General features: G+C 37.4%; 1 protein-coding gene across 1 annotated transcript; it reads right to left on the bottom strand.

Annotated features, from left to right (window-relative positions):
• Window positions 1-3,447: 3,447 nt before the first annotated feature.
• On the bottom strand, window positions 3,448-15,080 carry LOC149014089 (auxin response factor 9-like). The gene is made up of 16 exons (XM_089159906.1): window positions 14,222-15,080; window positions 13,014-13,034; window positions 7,480-12,915; window positions 7,242-7,357; window positions 7,057-7,152; window positions 6,923-6,979; window positions 6,677-6,829; window positions 6,503-6,587; window positions 6,243-6,333; window positions 5,961-6,125; window positions 5,740-5,856; window positions 5,564-5,636; window positions 5,322-5,475; window positions 4,825-5,237; window positions 4,483-4,670; window positions 3,448-4,391 (listed from the first exon to the last, which is right to left on the bottom strand). Exons 3-16 carry the CDS (start codon window positions 7,553-7,555, stop codon window positions 4,346-4,348), a joined length of 1,830 nt encoding a protein of 609 aa, XP_089016032.1. The 5' UTR covers window positions 7,556-12,915; window positions 13,014-13,034; window positions 14,222-15,080; the 3' UTR covers window positions 3,448-4,345.
• Window positions 15,081-15,157: the final 77 nt, after the last annotated feature.

The following is a 15,157-nucleotide window of genomic DNA, read 5'->3' on the forward strand; positions in this document are numbered from 1 at the left end:
CCGCATATGTGGACAGGGAAGCTGCTACATATTTGATTAGGGTAACCTTCCCTTCAGTCAAGAGCATACCATTTTTCCACCCCTTGATTCTCCCATGTCTTCTCAGTCAAATATTTAAAAAGACTCTAACTTTGACACCCCAATCTCAGATGGCAGCCCTAAATATTTAGTTGGTCAGGAGTTGTAGGGAATCTTAAGCACTCTTGAGAACCATGCTTTAAATCTCCTGTGTGCAATATAGATCTAAGCATTGTTTAAGCTCAACCACTTGATCCATTTTAACCTGAGAAAACAATAAGAAGTCATTTGCAAACAATAAGTGAAAAATAGTAGGAGTCCTTCTAACCCTGATTCTTTGCACTAGTCCACCTTCTTCTGTTTTAACAATGACAGCCAAAAGAGCTTGTGAGCACAAAATAAAAAAAACGGGGACAAGGGATCTCCTTGTCAAATACCTCTTGTAAGGACAAAGGACTTCCTCCCCAAGCCATTCACCATTAGTGTATAAGAGACTGAGCATATGCACCCCATGATCAAAGCTACCCACCTCTCAGAGAAACCCATCTTCAGTAACAAGGCCTTAATGAAAGGCCACTTTAGCCTGTCATAGGCCTTCTTCATATCTAACTTGAGAGCCAACAACATAGTCTTTCCTTTCTTCCGCTGCTTAATATAATGGAACATCTCATGGGCAATAAAGATGTCATCAGATATTAACCTATCAAGAACAAAGGCTGACTGATTGGGTTGTGATTGGCAATGTGCATCTAATACACCTAATGCAGTTGTGATTGTATTTTCAATTTAACAATCTTAAGAGGGTTTTACATCAGCCTTCTTGATTTTAGTGGCATGCTATCCTAGTCATAAATCAAAATATTGGATCCAATAATGATTCTGGACCTCGGCTAACAAAAATATTTTGGTAAATTTCGACAAATTTGGAAATTTCAGTCAGTAGTCATTCCACAATATTTGCCGAACTTTTGAACCATGAACCCAACATATTCTTTCTAAGTTTGTGTAGCTATACACCCTGTCCATTGAATGACCAAAATTCTGTGATCCTATTAGCCTAACCATGTCACAGGAAATCTCTCCTTTTATAAATTAATAGGAATATATGCTAACATGCTGAAGGAAATTCGGAATAAGGTAACCAACAATTAATGCAATTTGATTATCAAGGGAAAGGAGAAGAAAATGTGTTCATCAAAATTTTCGATTTAATGCCAGGTAATTAAGAAAAGAGAAAACTTACCAGAGTGAGCAAAGCTATCCCAAATGCAAGCAGTTCTCCCATCCTCGAGTACTGCACCTTCGACTTTAAAGAAATCAATGATATATTAAGATGATACTTTAAAAAAATCATCAAAATATCCCCTTTTCCAATGCAAAACACATACTAGAAACAATAAAGCTGAATCACACTTCCAGGAATAAGCAGTGATTATTGCACTCCATGAACAATCTCTGTAAGGCATTTCTTCGAACTATTCTCTTGTATCCTTCGGACAACCACATTTTCCATAAGCTGCAATGCCTCGGTTGAGAAGAAAGGTTGGTGGGTTAGGATGAAAAGTTACAAAGATGGGATTCAGCAACAACTATAGGATTAGATGAACATATTAAATCGAGGAGAATCAGAAGCCTAAATGGATTAGATACCCATTTCCAGGTTCTTAAATAGAGGAGAATCTCAGCCACCCACACTAAAGCTCAGAATCCTATAGCAGTCAAATGGCTTCAACCAAGAGCAGCAGAACAAAAAAACCGGTAGGTTTCACGGTCTCATGGGCACACTTTCATCAAATTTGTTTTTGAAACAGAAAAACATCTCAGATTTGTTTCGCAAAACCTCTTTTTTAGCCAAAAAAAACAAAACAAAAACAAACTGGTTTATCAAATACAAACCAAATAAATTTCAACTGTTTTCTCTGTTCTCACAGCACATGAGAACAGGAAAAGATTTTTTGAGGAGAGTTATCAAATGCACCCTAAATGACTGTGGAGGCTTTTCCATGATGCATTGTTAATGTGAATCAACTTGTGTTGTACAGTTATTATTGGTAAGAGATAAATTAGGGTTCAAGTCTAATAAATGTAATGTGGTTGTTTCATGCAGCGTACATCTCCTCTTTCCTTTGTCCTTAATTAATATATATTTATATTGCTTTGTGAGGATGGAGGATGGGCAGCCAATGATTATTATCCTTAGTTAAAAGGGATTACCATAATTAATTGTGTTAGCTATCCTTAATGAACTCAAGATAACTTAGAGCAAAATTGAAAAAGAAAGATTCAAGGAGTCTTCACCTCATGTGATTTCAAATGTGGAATTCTACCCCAAAAAAAATAATTAAAATGCGGAATTATTTAGCTAGTTTGTTGTCCACTGATCAAATTATTTTCTACCATCCTATAAGACTACTTGAACATCTCGAGTCTTCCGATCATCAAAGAACATGAGGCCGGTGGTTCTAGAGATTGTAACATTCACTCCTTTTATATTCTAAGAGAGAGCAAGTTGTTGACAAAAAAAAAAAAAAAAAAAAAAAAATGAGCGAGCAAGCATCATAATTGACTCATCTCAATTATCTCTCAAGCAGTCAAAAAGAATTAAAAAGGCAAACTTTTTAACTTCAGTAGGAAGGTCAATCAGCTATGATTTCAAACTTGAGCTCCAAGAAGGTGGGGTTGAATGGGCCAGGATGGCCTGGGCTGGGCTCACCCAACACCTCATAGTTTCCTCAAATCATCATACCTTGTCCTGCCTACCCGTCCCTGATGGAAAGCTAGAGATTTTCAAATTAGCTATCCTTGAACCTAGAATATCTCGGAGTCTGGATCCTCTATCCGTCAGGGTAGAGATCTGTACTCTTCTCACATTTTTTCACCTCATAATAAGGGTAGAATCCACCTCTTAATGCTGACAAAATGATTCAAAGTTAAAACCCCTACGGACCCCACTCTTACTCTTGGATTTAGAAATGAAAGGCGAACATAGATATCACAAGTGCAATCGAGCACAATGTTGGTTTCAACCATCAAAAGACCAAACTTGTATCGTGGCTCGACAAATGATTCTAGAGAAAATAGGTTATTAGGGCATGCATTGGTTAATCTCATGGGCATTCATTCCCATCTTTATCCTTTAAAAAAGTTAGATCTCAACCACCTTTCCAATATTCCAGATAAAACGTTTAAAAAAAATAAAAATAAATAAAAAGGGTCTGATGGGCATCTCTGACCATTATTCCTAATTAACAAAGATGAGTTCCTTTAAACCTCCCCCTTCCCGCCACAGAAAAGAAAAAAAAACCACCACAAAAAAAAAGAAAGAAAGGTACTCTTCTTATGTAGCAGAACAGCAAGACTAAGTAAACATATGATATATCCCACCAGGATGCAATGAATATCAAAAACTTCGAAAGGAAGGGGGTTAAATTCATCATAGTACTTTGTCTATAACGTCAAGCTTTCATCCACCCACAGTGAAGAACAATGCAACAATGGTAGTGTGACAGAGTATAATTGAACTTGGGTTCTACTGAAATTCATTTCCTATCCTATGATATCAGAATTTAAGATATCCATTCCAACGGATAATTGAGGGGAGAATCTCTTCACTACAACCAATTGAGGAACTGGACTCAAAAACACTCAATTCCACACTCACCATTTACACCAACATCACCACAGAGAACCAATATCTGTTGGTCAAGCTATGGAAGTGTCTGAGCCACTCAAGATAAAGCCATGTTTTGCAGCAGAGCCAGCAAAAAAGCCTGTCCAAATTGCACTCAAAACCAAAAAGTCGCACAGAGGATTTTTGTTACAGCATTAACTGTTCAGAAACCAGCGAAAACATGTATATATATACATCGACCGAAGAAACCTACCATACACAACAAAATCTAACCCCTTGGTCAAAGATTCCAGCCTAGGCCGTGTCAACTAGGATTGCCCCTTACCATCAAATACACAAGGGAAGGGAGCAGAGGGCTTCGATCGCTCTTCAATCCTCCTGAGCTGAAAAGGAAGGCTTGTTTGTGCTTCCAGTGGCTTCAGCATGCAAGGTAATGAAATTGGTGCGAGTTGGTTCCCATACTGAATACTTAGCAAACTCCCAAAAACTGAATTGCTACAGTAAAGTGCCCACTTCCCCTTTAATGCAACCGAAGCTGGGGAATAAGAAATAGCAAAAAAACAAATACACAAAAAAGACTAAACCAATCTCTCATGCTTCAGTTTTCAGCGACTCTGAACCAATGATACAATTGCCCTATCACCCTCTGAAGTTGGTGCCTGACCCTTGCATTCCTGGACCCGTCTTTTTTACTTGCTAGGCTGAGCAGATAAAGATTTTCCTTACCATCTTGACGAACTCACTATGAAACAACACAATTGCAGTAACTCAAGTTCAATAAATAGATGACAAACAACAAGCATTCTATTAGATTAATCTTTTAGGTAACTTACTGCCAAGGACCATCACCGAGAATCATTGTGTCCCCTTCAGCATCAGTGAACAAAAGTTGCCATTTGTCTTTTTGAGAAAGCTCTCCTTCAATATGAAACATGTCTTCTAGTTCAGATAACAATTGATCATAACCTTGCAGAGCAGCCAAGTCAACAGCCCGGCCGACAGCAATCCCTTCCATTTGAACCTTCACAACCACAAAATCCACTTTCTATCAACAAATATCAGATGAATAATACTGTTGTGCTTCCTAACTGAAGATCTATACTCAGCAATCTGTTTCTAAATATAATCTGGGTGTGTTGGGCATCTTAGTTAGTAGAAAACAGGTTCTGACATACCTTGACACGACTGCTGGTGGATGAACTACAGTAACCCTGCTTGCTTTGACTCCCCTTTGGTGACTCCTGTAGCAAACATCGTTTCTGTTCCTTCAAGGGCTTTGAGAGATTTGATTTCTGTTCTGAACCAGCCGGTGGGATATATTCATCAATGGTCGCACTGGATACACTCATGGGACATGATGGTGCCTTCTCTGAAGAACCTGGGATATCTGGTAATTTTACCAGATCGATCCCAAACAACCGGCAACCACTTGCCGTCTCAGGTTTCTTCCATCTGTCTTTAGGATCAAGCATCAAACTTTTGCTTAGCTTTGATGCATCCATGGTAGAAAAACTTGGGAGAACCGAACATGAAGCACCAGTTGATCCACGACACAAGTATACTGAGGCAGCAGAATTAGCAGCAGTCTCTACATTCCAGAACAGGGAAGTTTAGAACACATCCAACTCAGTGAAGGTAGAAAGGATAGTCAACAAAACAAAGCTTATCTAACCAAGGACAGGGGGGTCTATTGGTGGTCTTGGCCTTTTGTTCTTTGCAGCAAGTGATTGAGTCAGGTTTGAAGGAACATAAGCAGCAAAAGGCTCAATCTCCCAAGGAGAAACCCTCTCTGGTTTTTGGATAGATGCAGGTTCATCCCATCGAACCTGAAAAGACACAACAGTTTAAGAATGCAAGCATTGAAAAGAAACAAGGATTCCAAGCAACATTGTATGCACTAAAAGAAATTCCAACCTTCAATGATCTCCATTTAGAGTCTTTCCAGTGGGAAGATACATCTCCAACCTCTACAATTGTACCTGTAAACCTGATAAACAAGAACAAGCGGAAAATTAGATAAAAATGAAGAAGAAACAACTAACACGAAGAATCAACACCGAAAAATGTTTTTCACCAGAAAAATACAATACCTTCTTTCAGGAGAATCTTCACCCTCAAATTGCATTCTGAATCTCATACCAACCGAAAATCCATTTTTATCAGCCTCCAAATATTTGTTCAAGCCTACAATGAACTGACTGCTGGTCCTAATGAAAACAATGAAGAAGAGAGAATAACAACAAAACAGTAAGCAGAATATTCCGCCAATGCTTGTGACAGAAAAACCAATTCATAGAGAAACATTTCAAACCTTGGCTCATAATAAACCACAAAGACGGTTTTGGCAGCTACAGCATGAAATGCGGAGGCAAGAACTCCAAAGTGCATGCTTTGGCCTGATATCACAGACAATGGCATGGTAATTTGTTGACGAGCAAGATGCCTAACTCCAACTCGTAATTCTCCATTCTCTCCCCTACATAATCAGTTTCTAACTATAAAAATGCTAAAACGTAAAACTAATTAAATCCTAAAAATCAGAAAGCTGAGAATCTGAGATAAGAGATCATGTCAAAGCCCTCAGATGAAATACCTTAGGAAAACAAAAGCATCCCCTGCAACCAGTCTTTTAGAAGTTACAAACGTACTCCATCCAGTTGTAAGCAAATGCCTTCGCAATTGACCTGAAACAGTCAATTTGAAAATGGTATTACTCCTCAATCATTTACATGGTTGCATACCACCATTTTTAATTCCAATTGGAACCTAGAATTTAGCTTTTATTTGTTGAATAAATATAAATCCAAACCCAATGTAATTTCCCAAAAAGCAAAAAATTGCAATTGCAGGTACCTCTTAAGATATGCCTAAACCCCCACTCATAACCATGAAGATCTCTGGCGGTCAATTCCTGTGTTGGACTTGGCTGGGTCAAGTCCTTCAAGAAGAGAAAAACGACAGTGAAGTAAGACAACAACTAAAGGAAACGAAATAAATAGAAACAAACAAAAATAGAATGAGAAATACCAATGGAGGCAGGCATTCGTTAGCATGTTTCCGAAGAACAGGGAAGCCACTATGCGCACTTGCATCCGACGCTGTTAAGATTTTGCAGAAGGAATGCACAGTTGGCAATGCAGGTTCTGGGACGTCAAGATCAGGACTAAGCGGTTCACTCTGCTGTAGAAATGAAAATTAGAAAATTTACATTAGATCTTTTCATACTTGACACTACACAATTGAAAGGGTTGAAATTCGGAAAGTGAGTCTCACATCTAATTCCGGCTTTAGCGTTATCTGAGCGTAAACCTCATCGGTATCATGTACGGCCTGGAAATAGTACAAATCAACAAAAATAGAAAACACCCAAACCTAGAAAGAGATGAGAAGTATACAAAGATGAATACCCGTAAATCAATGTTTGTAACACGGCAAAGGATCTTGGAAGGAAGATTAAACATAGGAATTTGCAGATTCAATTCTTGGTTTGTCGATGCTTCTAACTATACAATTCCAAACGTCAGAGGACAAAAAAGAGTCAATTCACATAACAGGAAACAATAATGAAGCCCAAATTACAAAGAATACTCACTTGTTCCATGTGACCTTGAGGGAAATAATAAACCCTCTGGCCTATCCGAGGAACATCAACAAGAGGACCCGCACAAGCCCTCCATAGTTTTGCATAGAGTTCATCACCTAACCGGCCTGCCAAAACAGGAAAATTCAAAAACCCTAAGTTTACTCCAGAAACAACAGTGTTACAACGAGAAAACTCCGAAAGAGAACCCAAAATAGAATTAAAAGGAAGAAATAAATGGTCATTTCACCTGTTTCCGGTCGTTCACCGGAGAAATTAGCCTGTGAAGCAGAAGAAGCTCCAAAATTCTCTGCAAACCCCGCCATGGAAAAGAACTTTCAGCCCCCAAAATTGGCAAAACCAGAACTCAAACCGACGAATGCTTAACCACTGACTTATGCACACTCCTCTACCCCATTCTTTAACTGAATATATAGGAATCCAAATCCAAAAGTTTGCATGCAAGGAATTACCTTTTTTTTTGAATTCAATGAATCCATCCCTCACCTTTCCAATCCAGAACAGTTCACACTAAATGATCCAAACTGATAAGCAAAACCGCAAATCGCCTACCCAAACACCAGTCACCACTCTATGCTTCGGTTACAAAAACCTATTCATCAGTTTCCAGAAAACCCGCTTTAGAAAGATGAAAAATCTACCTTTCTCGCTCTTCTCAGCTTAGATTCTGCAAAAACCTAGTTGAGCATTGAAGCTGCTCACATCTTCTCTCTGTAAATCCAATCTCTGCTTTGTGTGAGAAAGAATGAGACTCGGAAAACACCGTTACCAGAACTGTGAGACTGATAACAGATTATACTTAAGACTTGGCACACACAAAACCTCAGAGAGCTTAAAAAGTTATCAGAATATGCAGCGTTTACTAAACCAACATGAGAAATTATCATGGCATGCCCACATATGACAACATTCTGTGAGCTAGTATAGTGTTCTTGTGAAGTGCTAAATCTGCAATAATGTGACAGTTAGAGCCAGAATCCAACACTCAAAGTGAGCTACTGACCAAAGAATTTTGTGAAGAAGAAGACACAAGAAGACACCACTAAAGAACAGAGGAACTTATCCATGTAAGCATGGTTGAATGTCTGTGGGCACTGAGCACAGAAATGCCCATCAGCTCTACAAAGCTGGCAAATAACTCGAGACTCATTAAAGACATTGGAAAGATGAGAAGAAGCATAACCAGAACCAGAACCAAAATGTGAAGTAACATAACCAGAACCAGGAGCAGAACCATAGACAGAATCATTTGAACCATGCGAACCACCAGGAGTCGCAGAACTATTACCCCTAGACAGAGCAAGAGATGGAGGATTATTACCAGAATTGTAGCCATTCCTCCTAAAGAACCTTTGATTCCATGGCCTGCGACCACTAGTTCTTCCTCTGAAAGTACTTTCTTGATTTCCCCAGCCACCGTTGGCAGGTACTGAGGAGATAGCAGATGGAATAGAAGCACAATTGGCGGCAATTCAAACAGCAGCATTAGCTGAGAGAATGGGAATAATAGCTTCAGACAAAGCTGATGGCATATGGACTTCTTGATTTAGCAGAAGATCCTGAAGATCATCAAAAGAAATGAGATCGGGACAAAGCATGATAGAAGTGCTAAAATCCCTTAAGTCATCTCCCAATCCACACAGGGTAGCCAGCAGTAAATCCTTATCGGGAATCGATGTGTTCGCTGCTGCTGAAGTGTCTGCAATGGACAAGATCTCAAGAAGATAGTCTGAGACACTCAACAAACCCCTTTGAATATGAGTCTATTCTTGAGTTTAAGAACACAAACCCTAGAACCAGAAGCAAAAACCTTGTTTAATTTCTCCCAAGCTTCGGAAAATGATTTAGCAGCAACAATGTGAGGCAAAACCCTTTCAGAGACAGAGGAGATAAACCAACTCAGGATCAATTAATCCTGTCGATCCCACAGCACTGCAGGTAAAGGAGTTGAGGAAGAAAGAACTGATGAGAAAGACACATCAGAACTTTCAGATGCAGACAAGGGTCTCAGAAATGTGCCAACGAAAAATCCTAATAGGTCATACCCTTTCAAAAGAGGCATGAATTGAGCCTTCCACACTCAACAGAATGAAATTAGAGGAATTGAGTTTGGATATTAACAGAGAGGAAGAAGAAGAAGAAGAAGCAGCCGCAGGCGGTGGAGGAACAAGAGAAGTTGGAGCGGAAAACATTCTAGGAAAAAAGGAGGGCAAATGCCTGAGTTTAACAAGCTTATACCATGTGGAATATAGTATCCGTATGTAATATGAAGTACAAAGTACAAGTATTTATAGAGAAACATCAAGGTAAGATAGGTGAAGATATACTAAGGAATGCCAGGTGTAATCAACTGTGGAGACTCTTCATTACTAATTAGCAGTTCCTTATATTGATAGACTGGCAACCTGTAAGGATTATTTCAAAAGGAACAAAAGTATGTGTTTCTATGCTAGAAGCACTGTTTTCTACAAAAAATCTATACATAGATAAAACATATATATTTTGGTGTTTTTGTGCTTAAAAAAATGCTTTTTGAACAATTCTACGTGTTTGATAAAAGACAACAAGCCTTGTCCAAACTAAATGGAGTTGGCTACATAGATTCTTGCCTTCCAACCAGCTTTATTTGAGGTCATGTTAGATACAAGGCCTAAGCTATGCATATCCTTCCTCACCACTTCCCTTAAGGTTACCTTAGGTCCGCCCCTAGCTCTTCTAATTCCTTCAATCTGAATTATATCACTTCTCCTTACAAAGGCATTTACAAGCCTTCATTGAACATGGTTGTGCCACCTCAAACGACTTTCTCATAGTTCATCACTTATCGGAGCTACTTCTAGACCAATTGTAATATGATCATTCATTATCTTATCCTTCCTAGTTTTGCCACTCATCCATCTTCTTATCATCATTTTTGTTACATTGAGTTTATCTATATGATTCTTTTTAACAGCCCCATATTCTGCACTATACATTATAGCTAGTCGAATGATGGTCCTATAGAATTTTCCTTTAAGCTTTAAAGGAATACATCGATCAAACGAGACACCAAATGCACCTCTTGACTTCATCCACCCTATTTTAATTATTTGGAAAACAACATCCTCAATATCACATTTTTTATTTATGATTGAACAAAGGTACCTAAAACGATCACTCTAAATAATTTCCTTATCATTAAGTTTCACCACCTAAACACTTGCCCGATCATGACCAAAGTTACAAACTAGATATTATGTCTTTATTCTACTTAGTTTAAAGCCTTTTGATTTTGATTCCAAAGTTGCTCTCCATAATTCCAACTTGGTACTAATCCTACTAGAATCTCATCTATCAACACAATATCGTTAATGAAAAACATACACCAAGGAACCTCGTCTCAAATGCCGTTGATTAATTCATCCATTATAAGTGTAAATAAATATAGGCTTAAACTTAATCATTGATGTAACCCAACTATAAATGGAAATTTATTATTTTTTACCCCATTGTGCTTACACTTGTTGTTAAACCATCATACATATCCTTAACTATGTCCACATATTTATATGCAACAAGCCAACACTTATTTTCTCTAATTGCCAAATTAAGACTCTAATAACTCTATTATAAGCTTTTTCTAGGTCAATAAATACCATATGAAGGTCTTTCCTATACTCTCTATACATTTGCATAATTCTCCTAATTAGGTAAATAGCCTCTATTGTAGATCTTATCAGGATAAACCCAAATTGGTTCTCTATAATTGTAGTTGAGCGTCTCAAATAGGTTTTTTTTTTTTGGATTAAGAGCTTCTTATATACCGGAATGGGAATGAGAATATTAATGCCGCCGAATGGGTGCAAACCCAAGACCTCCCCGTGAGAGGTTGGGCCTTTAACCGCTTTACTAACCCACCATTGGCCTCAAACAGGTTTTAATTACTCGTTCCCATAATTTCATAGTATGGCTTATCAATGTAATACCTCTATAGGTTTTTTTTTTTTTTTTTTTTGGTAAGACACCTCTATAGTTATTATAGCTTTGAATATCTCCTTTATTTTTGTAAATTTGAACCACAATGTTTCATCCCATTCATCTGGCATTTTCCCTGTGTTCATAACCTTATAAACAACTGAGTCAACCGAACTACCAGTTGGTTCCTAAGCTCTTCCATACTTCTGCTGGATTTCATCAAGACCTTGTGTTTTGCCTATTTTCATCCTACTTGGTGCTTCCTTTACTTCAGACATAAAAATTATCCGCATATACATTCGAAAATTGGTACATTGGTGAATGGTGTAATCATCTGTATCACAGATGCCTGAAGTATGTTCATTTAGTAGGCTAGAGAAATAGGCGTGTTTGATAAACATGTTCCAAAAATGCTTTTTAAACATATTCAAGACAAGCAATGTGTTTGATAAACACGTTCCAAAAAATCTATTCTCGGTGGAATTTCATTTTTAACAAGTATTAATAATTACAAAAATGACAGCATAACCTAATAAACTACAAAGGATGACCAAATACTTGAAGTAAAGTGAAATTAATTTTACCAAGTTGATTGGTTGATTGTAAAATTGATGTGAAGTTAATGTAAGGTTCTTAAAATTTATAAATCAACCTATTTGATAAATTTCCCCCTCTTTTTGGACCAGCAATAATGGGATGTATATAATACATCCATTGTGAAACTGAATAGATCCTACCCATTATTTGTGATGTATAATCTAAACTCATAACAAATCAAAAGAATCTTGGTGGATTTGAACCACCATCCTCTTGGGACATGCTCATGTTCCAAGTGCTCTATCAAATTAAGCTAAAGATTCACTACTTCACGTGGGAATTCGAGGGCATTAAACTTTAGTTTCTTTTCCTTTTTTCCTTTTTCTTTTTTTTTTGTTGTGTGTGTTTTCCTTTTTTCTAGACATTAGTTAGTGGATGAAGAAAGGAAGATTTGCCAAATCAAGTGCATGGGGAAGTGAAGAACATATCTACATCTAAATCCACATCTCACCAATCTAGATATGGAAAAAAGAACACAACCTAGGAATAGCCAAAGGTGGGGCATAGAATCAATTTTATTAACAATAAACACAACATGAAATGAGATAACTTTTGAATATATATATATATATATATATATAAGATGAATAACCAAAGAACAACAAGAGACCAACATCGGAATTTACATCTTCAAAATTAAGCAAAGAATAGACATCTGTACTTCGACACCAGTACAGCATGAGAGAACTTCTGAACATATATATAAGATAACAAGTAAAACCCAGACCTACGAATGAGAAATAAGAAGTGGCATATGGAAGGTAAACCCACTTGAATATAACTACTGAAGCTCAAAAAGAACTACTTTTTCTGGGTTTTATCCCTTTGAAGCTTCTGAACAACTAAGCTTCGCATCATGTCATTCACTCATTATAGACATTACTAGAAAATAGGTATTGTAGGGTGGGGAGAACTACCTGTCTACCCCTCAAATTTTCCTATGATGAAGGCATATTGACATACAGTGACATGGCTACCTTGAAGGAATTTCTTCTACAAAGTAAACAGAAGTAGAGAAAGAGGTCACATTTTCGTTAACGAAGACAGGTGGGTTGCCGTAAACTTCCTTGAAGTTCTCCAAAACAATATGCAGACCAGAAGGATCAATAGGTAACTGAATTCACAGATAATTAGCTTAGTTCAGTGAGGCATAAGCTCTAGGAAATAAAAGAAACCATGTAATACAAACTCTCATTTGCATCGTGTTCTTACATGACCAACTGGTACTCGGCCCTGCTGACATACAAAAAAGGAAGCCTCAAGTAAGTTCACAGATTCAATTAATGTCAAGAAGTACTTCCAATAACAAACATATATAACATCTGTGCACCCATGTCTCCCAAGTGGTCTCTTTGATTCCTTTTAAGACTTGCAGGATCATCCTTGATGTACATTGTTCTATAATGGTTAACTCCATAGAAGTCAGATGAGCCTTTCAACAATTTTGATTGGATTGGGATGAAAAAAGAGCCTTGAGCCAACAGTCTTTTTCATAGATTCAGGATAGTCCAGGATAGTTCATTGATGAGGCTGTTATAGTAGTGTATTCCCTTTGGATTTAAGAGGTGCTTTTCCATCTAACAAGTTGGCAAGATGAAAATAGAAGTTGTAATTATTAACTTGACAAATTAATCTCATTTTCAATTATAACACTGGGACAATGTGCTGTTTGTTTAGAGCATCATGCTTGGTATAACTCTAGACCAGGGGAGGGGGAACAAAGTCGCCCTTTGTCATATGTGTCATGGGCTATGCCATTGTTGTTACCAAATCTCCCTAAAATTATTCAGCAACAGAATTTATTAGCTTGGTTCTCAGAGGAAGTTAATAACAAAATTATGTGAAAATTATGCAACACCAACGGTTGCATACTACCAAAAGTTGTATAACTTTCAAGAGTGGATTAAAAAACTACAGAAAAGGCAATGTGCAGCTAATACACCTAATGCAGTTGTGATTGTACATTCAATTTAACAATCTTAAGAAGGTTTTAGATCAGCCTTCTTGATTTTAGTGGCATGCTATCCTAGTCATAAATCAAAATATTGGATCCAACCTTGATTCTTGACCTTGGCTTACACAAATATTTTGATAAATTTCAACAAATTTGGAAATTTCAGTCAGTAGTTATTCCACAATATTTGCCGAACTTTTGAACCATGAACCCAACATATTCTTTCTACGTTTGTCTAGTAGTCCACCCTGTCTGAGAGTCACCATTGAATGACTTTTTTCAAAATTCTGTGATCCTATTAGCCTAACCATATCACAGGAAATCTCTTCTTTTATAAATTAATAGGAATATATGCTAACATGCAGAAGGAAATTCTGAATAACAAAGAACTAATGAACTCCTTAAATTTTGATTATCAAGGAAAAGGGGAAGAAATATCTTTTAAATAGGAGAAGGGAAAACTTACCAGAGTGAGCAGAGGGTATCCCAGATACTCGCAGTTCTCCCATCGTCAAGTCCCCACCTTCAACCTTCAAGAAATCATATTATATTAAAGTGATACTTTAAAAAATTTCATCAAATATCCCTTTTTCCACTCTAAATCATATTAGAAACAGTGAAGCTGAATCACACTCTCAGGAATTGCAGTGATTAATGCATTCCATGTACTACCATTTCTCTGAGGCATTTCTTCGAATAATTCTATTGCATCCCTCAGACGACCACATTTTCCATAATCTGCAATGCCTAAAAGTTACAAGATGGGATTCAACAATAGCTGCAATATTAGATAAGTATGTTCAATCCAGGAGAATCAGAAACCTAAACCTTAATGGACTAGATACCCATTTCCAAGTTCTCAAATCCAGAAGAATAATCCTATAGCAGTTGAATTGAGGGTTTTAGGGGACGATAGTGGCTTCAAAATCCGGAAAGCTATTGTAGACCGGTAGGGTTCAAATCCAATCAATCACGAGCACATTTTCATCAAATTTGTTTTTACCACCGGTCGATTTGTCTGATACACAAAAACAAACCGTTTTATCAAAAGCATTCCAACTGTTTTCTAATCCGGCACAAAAATTTATTGTGAGAGAATTATCAAACGCCCCCCAAACGACTGTGGAGGCTCTTTTCACGATGCATCGTTAGTGTGAATAAACTAGTGTGGTACAGTTGTTATGGTCAAAGATAAATTAGGGTTCAACTCAGGAGTATAAATTATCGTTAATATACATTGCTTTGTGAGGATGGAGGATGGGCGGCCAATGATTATTATCATCAGTCAAAAGGAATTAACATAATTAATTATGTGTTAGCTACTCCCTGATGAACGCAAAGATAACTTTACTATTATCAAATTAAGTAGAGAGCCAGAAATTTCAAATTAACTATTCTTCGA

The sequence above is a fragment of the Hakea prostrata genome, chromosome 6, assembly GCF_041222555.1.
Source record: "Hakea prostrata isolate BN-2017 chromosome 6, UWA_Hpros_2, whole genome shotgun sequence".
Taxonomy (NCBI): Eukaryota; Viridiplantae; Streptophyta; class Magnoliopsida; order Proteales; family Proteaceae; genus Hakea; species Hakea prostrata.